At 37.2% G+C, this 14,010-nt stretch overlaps 1 protein-coding gene across 8 annotated transcripts in view; it reads right to left on the bottom strand.

Moving 5' to 3' along the window:
• Positions 1–14,010, bottom strand: part of ptprt (protein tyrosine phosphatase receptor type T) — a 310,219-nt gene that overhangs the window by 90,631 nt on the left and 205,578 nt on the right. For 3 of the 8 annotated variants that reach the window (XM_026167283.2, XM_080301698.1, XM_080301700.1), the window contains one exon: positions 9,164–9,196. The exons of 2 other annotated variants lie outside the window; for them this stretch is intronic. In XM_026167283.2, the coding sequence (XP_026023068.1) occupies positions 9,164–9,196 (33 nt within the window). Of the gene's footprint in view, positions 1–590; positions 621–9,163; positions 9,197–14,010 lie in introns of all 8 variants that reach the window. 3 more of the 8 variants (XM_080301696.1, XM_026167290.2, XM_080301697.1) reach the window with 2 other exon arrangements.

The raw sequence follows: 14,010 nt of genomic DNA, 5'->3' as shown, positions 1-14,010 counted from the left end.
AGTGAACTTAATATTGATATTACACACTTTCCCCAATTCTTTTCTAATATGTCACATGCAGTTTATGTCACATGTAGTAAAGATTAAATGAATGAATACATTTTACCAAACATTTGTTTTTCCTAGCAGCTAAAGAGGGTCAGTATTTCTAATATGGCAGCATAACACTGCAAACAATGTTGTATCTCTCCTGTGTTGAGCAATTTTATTGGCAAGCTACCAAGTGCCTGCTTTTATCTTGCTCTAGACTTATGTTCAAGCCAAATAACATTATTGTGACTGCACGCTGCAGTGTTTGTGTACCAACCATCAAATAAGAATTTGTCTTTGGCAGGTAATAAAGTAGACATTTTATCATGCAGTGCAAATGACAAGCTGGCTCTTAAAAATAAATAAATAAGAAAGATTGATTCTACTATAACCATTTTTCTGAAAGCTGTGATGGCATAGAGGATTTAATTGTTTTGATAATTAAATACTTTAACAGTATACATGAAAAAGGACAAAAATGTAACAACTCAAAAGGTAGCGATAAAAAAAAGAGTATTGGACTGAGAAAGGAATTTTTCTGATGTGAAATCTCTACTTACAGGTAATAAGAGTAGGAATAAGCATGTCTTCTGAAGCATGGTGAGGTGAGGCCGATGATGACAACAGAGCAAAACCCAGAAGAAGGACAAACACATTGGATTAGTTCATGAGTTAAATGAAAATGTAATTCTGACTGTATTTATTTTAAATTGATAAACTACCTGTTTTTCTTTCAACTGTTTTCCCCAACCTACCTGTACAACCTGCCTGTCTGAATCCTAAATTTGCTTTTCTATGTGTCCTCATCTGAAAACATTTGTTGTCATTTAACTTTGTTTTTACAGATGCTGAATGGGTTATTTTTTGTAGGGGTGCAACGATACACAAAATTCACGGTTCGGTTCGGTTCGATACTTTGGTGTCACGGTTCGATATTTTTTCGATACAAAAAAATGTTCATGCATTTTTAATTTGTCATTTATTAAAATTATAAATATATATTTTAACTCAAAAGTACAGTTTTTAAATTTAACCCTAACCCTTGTGCGTGTTTTTTATTTTGACAGCGAATGCGCACCTGCGGACCACTTCTGTGCAGCCCTGGTTATATAGCTCGTCATATTGCAGCCACAGAAATTCTTTTGTCCATGAAACCATAAAGCTGCACTTTCTTTTTGCCTTATAGTCTGATTTGTCATAACTTCTCCGTTTTGTGGTAAGCTTTTCTTTGGCTGTCACTTCTTCACCCTGACCTGTCTTATTTGGCTCAGCAGAACTGAAATGCTTTTACACGCTCACTCACATAAGCTCAGCGATTCTCTGCGCGATCAACCTCTCACATGTGTAAGCTGCGGGAGATTTCACTTGTCATGTTTGCATAGTAAGCTAACGATTAATAAGACGATGTCAGAGGAATTGGTGCACAAATTATCATCACTCACAGATCAGTGCTGTCGCTCTCTATACACAGTTCGCACGATTGCAAAGTGAAAGCAAAAAAACAAGCGCAAATTCAAACGCGACTTCAATATGTCACATATTGACAGTGGCTCACCGATGCCAATGACATAATTACCCAGCTACATTTCTGAAAGAATGCAAAAGCATTGACATATATTTTTCCTACAACAGCCCGACGGGCAGGGAAGAGAAAGATTTTGGTAGCCCGACTGAAAAAAATCGCTAGCTCCAGGACGTCGGGCTAGCGATATTGCGAGCCCTGTATCTGATTGAGGAATCACTCATCTTTGGAAAAGAGAGTTTATTACAGAGAAATGGCTCTTTCCAAAATAAAAGCTATACTATCCGCTTCTTCTGGGCTATATTCTCAGCAGCATAAGGAGAATCATGTGCTAACAGCTGTCTAAATGACTCGGCTAAAGTTAGTAGCATGCTTGCTTTTTTTTGCCTGCTTCCACTTGTCTTTGCACTAGGATGATGTCGGCGTAAATGTGCAGTCATATTCGTTGTGTTCCCACTAGTGCTTTCAGGTTAATCTCGTTGAAATGACCTTAACACCACAACGCGGCAAATCTCCGTTAACGAGCTACCGCCGATCGCTCCGTGCATGGGGCTAGACGGCCAACACGTTAACGAGCTAACTGCGCTAACACACTAGTTCACACCAATGTAATTGAGCATTGCATGGCACATCCAACATACTGTTTTACTTTAGTCCATGACTCGCTTACCTTCAGGGTCATACGTCACATGAAAACCAAAATAATTCCGAACGCCAGATCTGAATGAGGTTCAATTTGCCTGTTGCAAGTAGAGCTTAACTTCTGTCTCGCTAGCTTGCCCTGCGCTCTTCCTTCTGACTATGCTGTCTGTGTTGAGCGCTCAGTGGATCTGCGCTCGACAGTGCAGCCTAGGCGGAGTAGTCGAACACAGATTCACTGAGCGCTCAACACAGACAGCATCGTCAGAAGGAAAATTGATAAAATAAATTACAAATGTTGTATTGTTCGATACATATGCGTACCGAACCGAAAGCACTGTATCGAACGGTTCAATATCGATATGAATATCGTTGCACCCCTAATTTTTTGCTATGAAGTATATATTAGTACATCTAGTTGCTGATGAATTTAATTAATTTTTCTCTACTGCATGTTGGATTAATATATTTTGCCTTCGCAAAATCTCAAGAAAAAGTTCATGCTGAGGCATAACAGAACATCCAAGGAATATTCTAGAGTGATGTCCAAAGATATATTTGGTTAAAAAAAAGCTTCATTGTAAGTCAGCTGTGAACCGGCCAGCAGTCAATCAAATAAATTGGATAAGAAGATCTATGACTTGTGAAATGATTACTTCACTCACCCAAAAAATTATACTTTTTTCATAAGAGCTTTACCAGGTCATTAACTTTAGAAGATAAAAACACATTTATTAATCCATCATTCAGTCTTGTACCCTGATGTTAAAACTTTAACTTTCACCCACACTATCAAATTATTAACTGAATGACTTTTTCTTCATAAAATTTGAAAATTAGATGAAAGAAATAAAACAAAAAAGTTTCAATATACAAATCATTCTATTAATAGGATTTGAAATAGTCGCATTGGACTTTCGACAACTCCTGTTAAGGAACTACTGAGCAATATTAGAATCTGACCAAGGTGTATGATTTGTGGGTAGTTGAAAGAAGAAGCATGGTACTTCAGAAAGAAGTACATTCATTTTGTGTTGTAGTACACATTCTACAGTAAACAAAAACAGATGCATGTCCAGTACTTAATTAGATGTATTTTTAAATGTTAAAGCATTAATGACCTACAACTTTTATTCAATGTAGCATATGCTAATGTGCTAGCAATGGGCTCTGGTCTCCATTAATTTAACAGGGACTCAGGGGTATTTCATGGTCTATGCTGTCATTATGTTATATATAACTGAATGGCTTGCCCTGAAATATATTTTTTAACCTGTAGGTTTTTCAATACGGCATGAATACTTAATTTTGGTTTACAGGTGAAGAGAAAAGTAAATATAAATACACCACTGATGCCTCCATCACCATTTGGCAGGTAAGTAAATGAGATAGATCGAATGAGAAGTGACAAAACAAACCCAAAGGGAGAGGATGGAAGCTGGAAGAGTAACACACAGAAGCAAGGAGGTAAAGGTTGAATGAGTGTGGTTTGTAGCAATAATATCTGTACAAGGCCATAATTTTACTCTGGATTGTGTTTAAAATCGTTAATCACAGAAAACGTACTAATTATGTCTGAAATTTAATGAATTGCAAGACTAGTGAAAGTAATAATAAAAATCAAATTAATATTATAAGGACCAACATGTTAAAGCTAAGCCAAGAAAATCTTTAACCTTTTACATTTTTCCTTCTCCTTTATCCTGTTTTTGATAATAAAGCCACAGGTTTATTCCACTGCACTGTACTTGACTAATATGACATGTGTATCAGTGTGTGTGTGTGTGTGTGTGTGTACGTGTGTGTGCTTGTTCTGCTACTTCCTCAATGGTTTGTTGGTAACTTTGCCCCCCAGCATACATCCTTCATCTATGAGTGGCCAGAGATTGGGATTTCATAATATGTCTGGACACACAACACACACAAACATACACACTCATACTTCATCAGACTGAGTTGTTATAGCACGGGAAAGTCAAGCACAGTTCAGAAGGATCAATACTTCCATTCCACTTCACAGAGGAGCACACCTTACACAACTACTGCAGACTGCTTCAATCAGTCAATCTATCTGATATGCCATCTTAATTACTTACATAATATGAATTTTGTAAATGCTGACAAAATACCTACTATAGCTTTTCATGTGACAGAGAAGTTACTGGCCGTTAGTAGGGCTGATATACATGTGAAAAGCGAAATGTTATTAACTGTATTAACTTTTTACAGGCTTGATGTTTTTAGTAAATGACTTCTATACTTTATACTCCTTCACTTTTTTCATCCAGCCCCCTTTTTTTGTTCTCATTCTGTCTGTTTTATTGTTCTATTCTTCTCCTTCTGCTTCTGTTTTTCCATCTTCTGATAATAATGTGAATGATAAACTAAATAAATAAATAAGACAAAAAAAGACTAACAAGAGAAGCATAGAGACTCTATAGTACTTCCTACCCCTCCCCCCGAAAAAAATATATTTCTAACACTAATAACACATTTATAAAATGGCATGGTTGGATAAAATGGGTTAGCTAGCCAGATATAATAACAGTTACCAGCCTGGAAGGGCTATTTTGCTATATTTAAGGGCAGTAAAAAAGTATAGTAGATATAGCGAAGGCAGCAGAGATGGAATGAAAAATCATTTGTAACAGAAGAGTTATTTTTGAGTTCTGGGTGCACACAGCAACACTATTGTAAGGCAACGGGGTGAGGCAAAATAATGTTTTACTCAATGCTTACACATATTTTTACATGAAGATAGAATAAATCTGCCAGAGCCTTTGAAAAGAAATGTAGTTTGTTTTAAACCAGCGCTTCATAGCTTTGTTGTGGAAACATTAGTGCAACTGAGACAAATGTTGATGAAACTGGTATTACATCAAACCACAAATCAATATCTACACCTAATTCTAATGTCATTCCCCAAACAAAGAACTGTCCTTAAGCAGAGCTTTGCAAAAATGTGGAAAAAGGTCCAAATGTCCTCACTGAAATGGCCATAAACAAATACTGGTCCTCATTAAGATAGCTGAACAAGTGACTATGTGCACATAGTCACACCCATAACCCTCTTTAAGAGCTCTGCTGACATTGTCCTTATGATATTAATAAAATGCAGAGCACTGGGAGCCCAGCTGTAAAAGTCATAGTCGTTAAAACTGGTCATAAATATTAATATAGTGTAGAAAAAACACTCAACCAAGTTATTCAGGGTACCGTGTTTGAGACTGATTAAATGGGGCAGAGAGAGAATGAGAAGAGACTAGCTTGGATGAGAAATGGGGAAAAATCTGAACTTTTTGTTAACAAGTTACACCTAAGGTCTCCGTGTGTAGCAGTAAAAGCATGTTAGTTAAACCTTTTAATATGCGACTATGAAAGTAAATTCCGTGTTTGAAGGACAGAAAGTTAAGAAACACAGGGTATCAATGAAAGTGAAATCTCTTCAGAGTGTTCACATCTACAGCCAAGTTAATTTGAGGTTTGACAGAACACCGCTTACTTGACATGTACGGAAGGAGGACGCTACGATGGAATACGCATATGGACACACAACAACACTGAGACATAGTGGAAAAAATGACAAGAGAAAAGTACTTACATATGCATGCATAAATGTCAAAATAAATAAGTTATTTGACAAATGAAGGGTGGAAAAGGAAGCCTTTTAAAGACTGCATGTCCACACACAAGTTCTGTAGTTTTTATCTATAGATTTGATCATTATGGCTTTGGTTGCATAAAACAGTATGAGACCACACAAACATAGAAACACTGCTCATATCACCCACACTCGAAAACTAAACCGAAATTCTTTCTGTGCAATGCTATGCCAACTACGATTTGATTATCGAGAAATGCAAATAACTGTTTCATATGGCAGTAGAATACACACACAGTATTTGCATGGCCTATGTTTAACCTTGTCTATTAGATTATGTGTTTTCAGCTTTTAGGCCAGTCGACTACTCTGATTCTTTTTCTCTTATTTAAACAACTAGTAAATTAGCCACAGAATATCCGTGGTGATCACACAGTATGAGTTTGTACATTTGTGTGAGTGTGTAAATGGTTTGTCATCACCAATTTTAAATGTGCTGTAAGTGGACCATCAAGCATTTATCTCAGCAAGCTGCAGAGTCCATTATTCAACCATGTGTCACATCTGCAGAATAGGGGTCAAGTCCAGCTCTGTTGTGAGTGCATGTGTGTGTAAGTGTGTCTGTGTTAACACCTCCAATTTATCTACTGATACGTCCAAGTTTAGCATGAAAGAATTCGGTACTTTCAAATTTGTGTGCTTCTTAATGTTTCTCTGTGTGTTTTTGTACATCTTCTAGTTTAGAGACAGAGTTTCAGTCCACCAATGTATTGCATGTGTGTACGCACTTGCATACACGGGTACAGACACAAACACACACACACACACACACCACTTGGCTTCACAAGAGCCTGCCATTTGCAGTGGATTCAGCCTGAGTCCATTCCCTTGGCTGACACCAGTTTCTAATCGCCTCATTCCTCTTGTTATAGATGAGAACCCCAGGGTGTCATATACAATCTAGAAAGAAGATGTGTCCTTTTGTTGTCTCAAAGTTGAGAGTCATCATTTATATTGTGTTTTTTTTTTTTTACCAAACAACTGTTAATCTTGGCATCCTCACAATTTTCTAAAGGAATTAATACAAAAGCTCTTTTCCTCACACACATTCATTTAGCACTATATCTATCTCACATCCACACCTAAGGCCAATTCGGACATACCGGTTAACTTAATATGTATGTTTTGAATGTCAGAGGAAACCAGAAAACATGGGGGAAAAAAACCTGTACAGCTATGCATAAAGGTCAAGCAAACGGAAAGGAGATTTCAAATCAAAGAACTCTTTGCTGCAGGTCAACAGTACTAATCACAAAATTAATTAATTTCCGCATTTTTTTAATAAAAAAATGAACTGCTGCTCTTTGCGCAATGATTACAACTGCTAAATCAGGATTATGATTAATCTAAAAGTTTCAAGAAAATAAACCAACAGTTTTGGCAAAGTTCCTACTTTCTCTGAGCGACTGTGCACCATCCACAAGGACTGTCACAACCTTTAACATCTAGCACTGCATCAATGTCAATAAACTTCCTAAAATTACCAGATTTGGGTCGGCTTTAAATATATGAAGAACTATGTTATAGAATTCCAAGTTCAAGCCACTGGCAATTTAATCTTTATATGCTACTACTTGTCTTTGGCCAAAAAATCTTTGGTAAGTAATTTTTGACTCTAAATACTTTACAATCCCCCAGAATACTAAATGAAATATTTAATCTAAGGTAAAAAGAAAAAACTGTACTTTATTGCAAAGTCATTGTAGCACTGCACTAAATATAACCCAGGTTGTCTAATCAATAGTTTAATTTTATGTTATATGTATATAGGGTTATCCATATATAACCTTAAGATGCAGGAAGGGGATTTATTTGAGAAACAGATAACTACCATGACAGTAACAGAATGGATTGTCTTTGAGCCCAGAACAGTGTAGGTGGAGATATTTGTGAAGCATCGCATTTCATTCGGCAAGACATACCACAAATCCTAATCACCCACCTATGTTTTTGTTGAAGCCAAAAACATAATTTCTCTCCTAAAGTTTGATTAATTATTTAACTTTTTTAGCTAATTTTAGGGCAGGCTGGCTTGATTCCTGCATTACTGCATTATACCTACATATAATTAATTACACCAACCTGCTATCAATGTAGAAAGCACCATAATGTGGGAAGATTTTTTTTTCTCTGTCTGAAATTCTGTTGATGGAAAATTAACTGCAGATTTCTTGCAAATAATGAAACAGTTAACAATGTTTATCAGTTTGTCAAAGCAAATGACTGGTAGAGTGTTGGGCAGATAAATCTCATATCAGAGGAAATGATAAGTATACTTTGATGCATTGAACGTCCTCAGAAATTATAATAGTTTTAGATGTGCACTTTTGACAGGACAATAAAGTACCAAAAAGGACAGATGGTGTGCAACAATGTGTAAATGTTCACATTAAATAAATTAAAGTACTGACAAAGTGACAAAATATGTTAGAAAGTTTTCCAAAAGCATCTTAGATTAACTTAACTTTTCTACCTAGCTAATAGTAACAGCCAAAGCAGCCATTAAAAAATTCCATTCACACTTCAGTTTGCTACTAAAACTTTGCTAAAACGTATTCCCCAAGTTAGACTTTCAGTCAGCAAGGAAGAGAGATAAGTATACAGACTAATGATACTATTACAGGTAGGGTGCCAACAACTGCCTAAATGACTTCTAATGTCTAACAATGGAACTTGCAAAGTAACATTAAAATCTAAATTTCATCTATTTAGTGGCATAAATCGGGCAGTAAAAAGGCAATCAGAGGCGTTTTAAGTCTCAGTGGTAAAACTGCTGAGAGGAAATTGCATACCACAGTGATTAAAATATTAGGCGTTAGATTTTCATTGTATGAAAGAAAACGAATATGTGACCCCCAAATGCCTTTACATGTTGCTTAGGCCAGAACATTCTATGGTCCTTTTCACCAATACTAAGATTCAGAACCAAGGTGATTACACACTGTCTGCACACTTATTATATTGAAAGGTACACACCATGTATCCCAAGCTTTTTTGTTTGGTTTGTTTGTTTGTTTTCCCCCAAAAGGTACATCTGATTTTTAGGTTATCCCAATTCAAGGTGAAAGATGGACAACTGGAAAGTCTTTCAAGAAATATATGGAGGAACGTTCAATTATATCATTAATGAGATTTTTTGTAGGTGTTATAGCTAATGAGTTTGTCAAATATGAGAAGAATAATTCTCAGCAACTTAATATTCAATGACAGTGACAAGATGTATTTGGAAACTACTAAATGCTGAGGTGAAAATCACATTGAAGAACAGTGCGGAGTGGATGTGGTCATGTCTAGAAGCAAACATACAATACCCCACGCTCAGAGTTCTCCATGTGTGAATCTCTCTATCGGAGCAAGGGCAAGGCAGGTACAGGACGGGACAGGAAGGGGTGGAGCCAAAGACAGGAAGCAGGAAGATAGAGAGAAACATAAAAGGGCGTGAGACTTGATTCAAAGAGGATGAGTTGAGCAAGACATCTGTTTGTTTGTTTTTTTTAATCATTTGTAATGCATTCCTTTCATTCCCTCACATTCATTACTTTTTCAATTTATGCTAAGCATTTGACACCAAAGTTCAGAACTAACATAATAGGGCTGGGACTCTTTGAAGCACCTTATTTGTCTTGTATATATGGTCAAATAGGAGGCAAATATGTGAACTAGCTCTAGCTTACATTCCTGTGACTCACTGTATTTTTTATTAAGAAACTACCAATTATTATTAAATTGTTAATATTGTATAGTGCATAGTGACAAGCAAAGTTACATTAACTCTTTCAGAAGATACATTTTGTGATATTACGAGAAGTGAGAAGTTCATTGAATATATGAAGCATAGTATATGAAGTTTATTTTTGCTAAGAAGATCTAGTTTAACCATTTGCTTTTTGGACCATTTTGGACCATCATCACCATTGGTGAAAATCTAAAATGTCAAACTTCACTGAATACAATATAAAAAAGTCACTTTTCAAATCAAAGTTGAGGATCAGAGCCCAAATTCCTCTATGAGAAAGTAAAAAGCTCCAGCCTGCAGATGTGATTCTTCAAATTGTTTGGTAGCAATTAATCTTGAGAGCTTTTCAAGACCCCTACATTTCGGGAGATGAGTACTGCACTGCTAGCCATTTAGAAAGTTGTGCAGTAAACCCAGACTAGGTTTACGATCTCTCTCAAGAGTGAGTCACCACAAGACTAAGAGTGTGAGTCAATAACTTCATTAAGGCAAATGTGAATAAGTTTGCAGGTGCAATACATTGTTGTTAAGCATAAGGTATGGCTCCGATACAAGCCTAGAACAAATAAAAACTTCAGTCTGAAAGCAGCTTTCAGTCTACACCATTTAAATTTCAAGGTCGCGTCCCTGTGAACTCTGTGCCAATTCCTGTGTACCTACTACTTTTACACTCCTTAAACTCCTGGGAAGTTCTATCCTTCCTACTGAAATTATGTGTTTGGTCTTCAAACACTTGTTTGTCAAATTGACACAGCTTTTATGTTTAAGTGTGTCAGTGGTACCATGAACACTCTCCATGCATTTTTAACATTCACAGGATTCAAAAATCATTGGGCTGTAAATTGTGATTTTATTTTATTTTTTTTTACATCTTGAAGTGTACCATTGTGCTAGCCTTCACCAGTGCACATAACACTGAAAAGCTTTGGCCAAACTAACATCATAACAATTCACGGCATTGCTTCAGCCCTATTAAAGTGGATTCAAATAACCTCGTTTTTTAAGTACCAAAAAGGTATTAGCCTTTTTTTAAGGGGAAATAAAAAACTCTGTAAGGACACTTCATGGACTTTGTAAAAAGATCTGTATTTAACATAAACTTGATCAAAACTATTGTTTGTAGTTGTTCTTTTGGTGCTTTTTTTGAACTAACAAAGCAAATGATTATCGTTATCACCATCATCACAATCACAGGAAAATTGTGCAATACTGGTATTTTGCATTCAGATATATAGAAGCAACACAATGTACAGACTAATACAAAACTAAACTTAATCACTTATGATTATGTAGAAGTGAGTAGTAGGGTTACTGTGTGTAGATACCCCATCAAACACCTATTGTGTGTCATATTTTTATGTCATTTTGCTGTGTTTGGGCAGTGGGTGTGTAGTCAAATACAGTGGGGCAAAAAAGTATTTAGTCAGCCACCGATTGTGCAAGTTCCCCCACTTAAAATGATGACAGAGGTCAGTAATTTGCACCAGAGGTACACTTCAACTGTGAGAGACAGAATGTGAAAAAAAAAATCCATGAATCCACATGGTAGGATTTGTAAAGAATTTATTCGTAAATCAGGGTGGAAAATAAGTATTTGGTCAATAACAAAAATACAACTCAATACTTTGTAACATAACCTTTGTTGGCAATAACAGAGGTCAAACGTTTACTATAGGTCTTTACCAGGTTTGCACACACAGTAGCTGGTATTTTGGCCCATTCCTCCATGCAGATCTTCTCGAGAGCAGTGATGTTTTGGGGCTGTCGCCGAGCAACACGGACTTTCAACTCCCGCCACAGATTTTCTATGGGGTTGAGGTCTGGAGACTAGCTAGGCCACTCCAGGACTTTCAAATGCTTCTTACGGAGCCACTCCTTTGTTGCCCGGGTGGTGTGTTTTGGATCATTGTCATGTTGGAAGACCCAGCCTTGTTTCATCTTCAAAGTTCTCACTGATGGAAGGAGGTTTTGGCTCAAAATCTCACGATACATGGCCCCATTCATTCTGTCCTTAACACGGATCAGTCGTCCTGTCCATTGGCAGAAAAACAGCCCCATAGCATGATGTTTCCACCCCCATGCTTCACAGTAGGTATGGTGTTCTTGGGATGCAACTCAGTATTCTTCTTCCTCCAAACACGACGAGTTGAGTTTATACCAAAAAGTTCTACTTTGGTTTCATCTGACCACATGACATTCTCCCAATCCTCTGCTGTATCATCCATGTGCTCTCTGGCAAACTTCAGACGGGCCTGGACATGCACTGGCTTCAGCAGCGGAACACGTCTGGCACTGCGGGATTTGATTCCCTGCCGTGGTAGTGTGTTACTGATGGTGACCTTTGTTACTTTGGTCCCAGCTCTCTGCAGGTCATTCACCAGGTCCCCCCGTGTGGTTCTGGGATCTTTGCTCACCGTTCTCATGATCATTTTGACCCCACGGGATGAGATCTTGCGTGGAGCCCCAGATCGTGGGAGATTATCAGTGGTCTTGTATGTCTTCCATTTTCTGATGATTGCTCCCACAGTTGATTTTTTCACACCAAGCTGCTTGCCTATTGTAGATTCACTCTTCCCAGTCTGGTGCAGGTCTACAATACTTTTCCTGGTGTCCTTCGAAAGCTCTTTGGTCTTGGCCATGGCGGAGTTTGGAGTCTGACTGTTTGAGGCTGTGGACAGGTGTCTTTTATACAGATGATGAGTTCAAAGAGGTGCCATTCATACAGGTAACGAGTGGGGGACAGAAAAGCTTCTTACAGAAGACGTTACAGGTCTCTGAGAGCCAGAGATTTTCCTTGTTTGAGGTGACTAAATACTTATTTTCCACCCTAATTTACGAATAAATTCTTTACAAATCCTACCATGTGAATTCATGGATTTTTTTTCACATTCTGTCTCTCACAGTTGAAGTGTACCATTGGTGCAAATTACTGACCTCTGTCATCATTTTAAGTGGGGGAACTTGCACAATCGGTGGCTGACTAAATACTTTTTTGCCCCACTGTATGAGGATTCTATAAAAACATCTCATCTCTAGGATTTCAGATTTTCTTTCTGTGTAATGGATGCATAAACAAAGCTCCAGTAGTAGGTTTTTTTTTAGACAAACAGACAGAAACAATTGCATATATGACTTTAACTTAGAGTTTGTGCACTTCTACATATGTGTATAGTATTTACTTAAAGTTATACACCGTGGTAAAACCATGAAACAGACAAGGGTTAATAACTTCAGTAAATTTGCTTGTTTGCCTGACTAAACTCACTTCTGTGTTCCTTCTTTTTAGATGTTTATATAATTAGTTTTTATTTAGAATGAGAATTTAATTCACACCTCCTTTTAAAGTTGTTGTGGGCATGAAAGGCGTATGAAAGCTTCAGATAAAATACAATCACAAAAGGCAGTTATTGAGCCAGAATTTGAAATAGCTTGGATAAAAGGAAAAAAGGGGTGAAATAAGTTTAACATATTTTCCATCAATTTGCAGTTCCAAAGATGTCACCTTTTCTCAATTACTTTGTTTAGGTCTGCTTCTCTGGCATTACAAACAGAAATCAGCCGGTGTACAGGGAGCTTCTGCAACATTAATTATTCATTGATTCTCCTCTTAACCTTTCTATGAAAAGTGTGTCTTCTGGTGCTGGTTCTTTGAGCCCTCAGGGCTACCTGGCTGTAGAAACACTGAATCCCCATTAAGCCTTCAGCCTTGTTCAGTGTTATTCACTTTCACATACATTATCAGCAACATGTCCTGGCTTTCTTCAGAAAATAAAGTCCATTTGGAACACATGTAAAAGTGGTCTAAAAGATTAATTGGACAGCTATGAGCGTACTTCCCAACAAAGTTTTGGTGCAGAGTAATTTATGAGGTTTAAAAGGCATGTAAAACACTTTCTGTTTAAAAAAAATCTGCCACTGGGACTGGCTGAAGTATGCAGTGTAAAATATAGATGATCCCAGATATATGGTAAAACCATCACTGTCTGAATCCATTCAGTTGGACTCATGTTATCGATTGTTTTTCTTTCTTGTGTCTCCATGACTCCCCACTATGTCTTGGTACAATTTAATAATTTCCCTTTTCTCACGTTTTTCCTATCTTGATATGTACTCCATGATTTCATTTGACATATATGTGCCCTTTAATTCTGACTGATGGCCTCGGTCAGCTCCGGTTCACGAGAAGCATCCCAACTGCTCCTTCTTTTCTCTATCTTTTTCTCTACAGTGTCATTGCTTTTTTTGTCTATATCTACTGTTGCAATGTTTGCCCTCTAATTGGCTTTTTATGTATATTATGCCCCCCACCCCCCCCAGTCTGGTTAGCATCTCATTAGCATATCCACTTGACCCCAGGGTTAACCAGTGCTGCCTGGTTTTCAATTACCATATTCCTTCCAATCTTATACATTTGTCCCTTCC

This window comes from Astatotilapia calliptera, chromosome 5, assembly GCF_964374335.1.
Source record: "Astatotilapia calliptera chromosome 5, fAstCal68.1, whole genome shotgun sequence".
In the NCBI taxonomy this organism is placed as follows: domain Eukaryota; kingdom Metazoa; phylum Chordata; class Actinopteri; order Cichliformes; family Cichlidae; genus Astatotilapia; species Astatotilapia calliptera.
The sequence above is the reverse complement of the archived record's forward strand: the minus strand, read 5'-3'. Positions and strand labels throughout refer to the sequence as shown.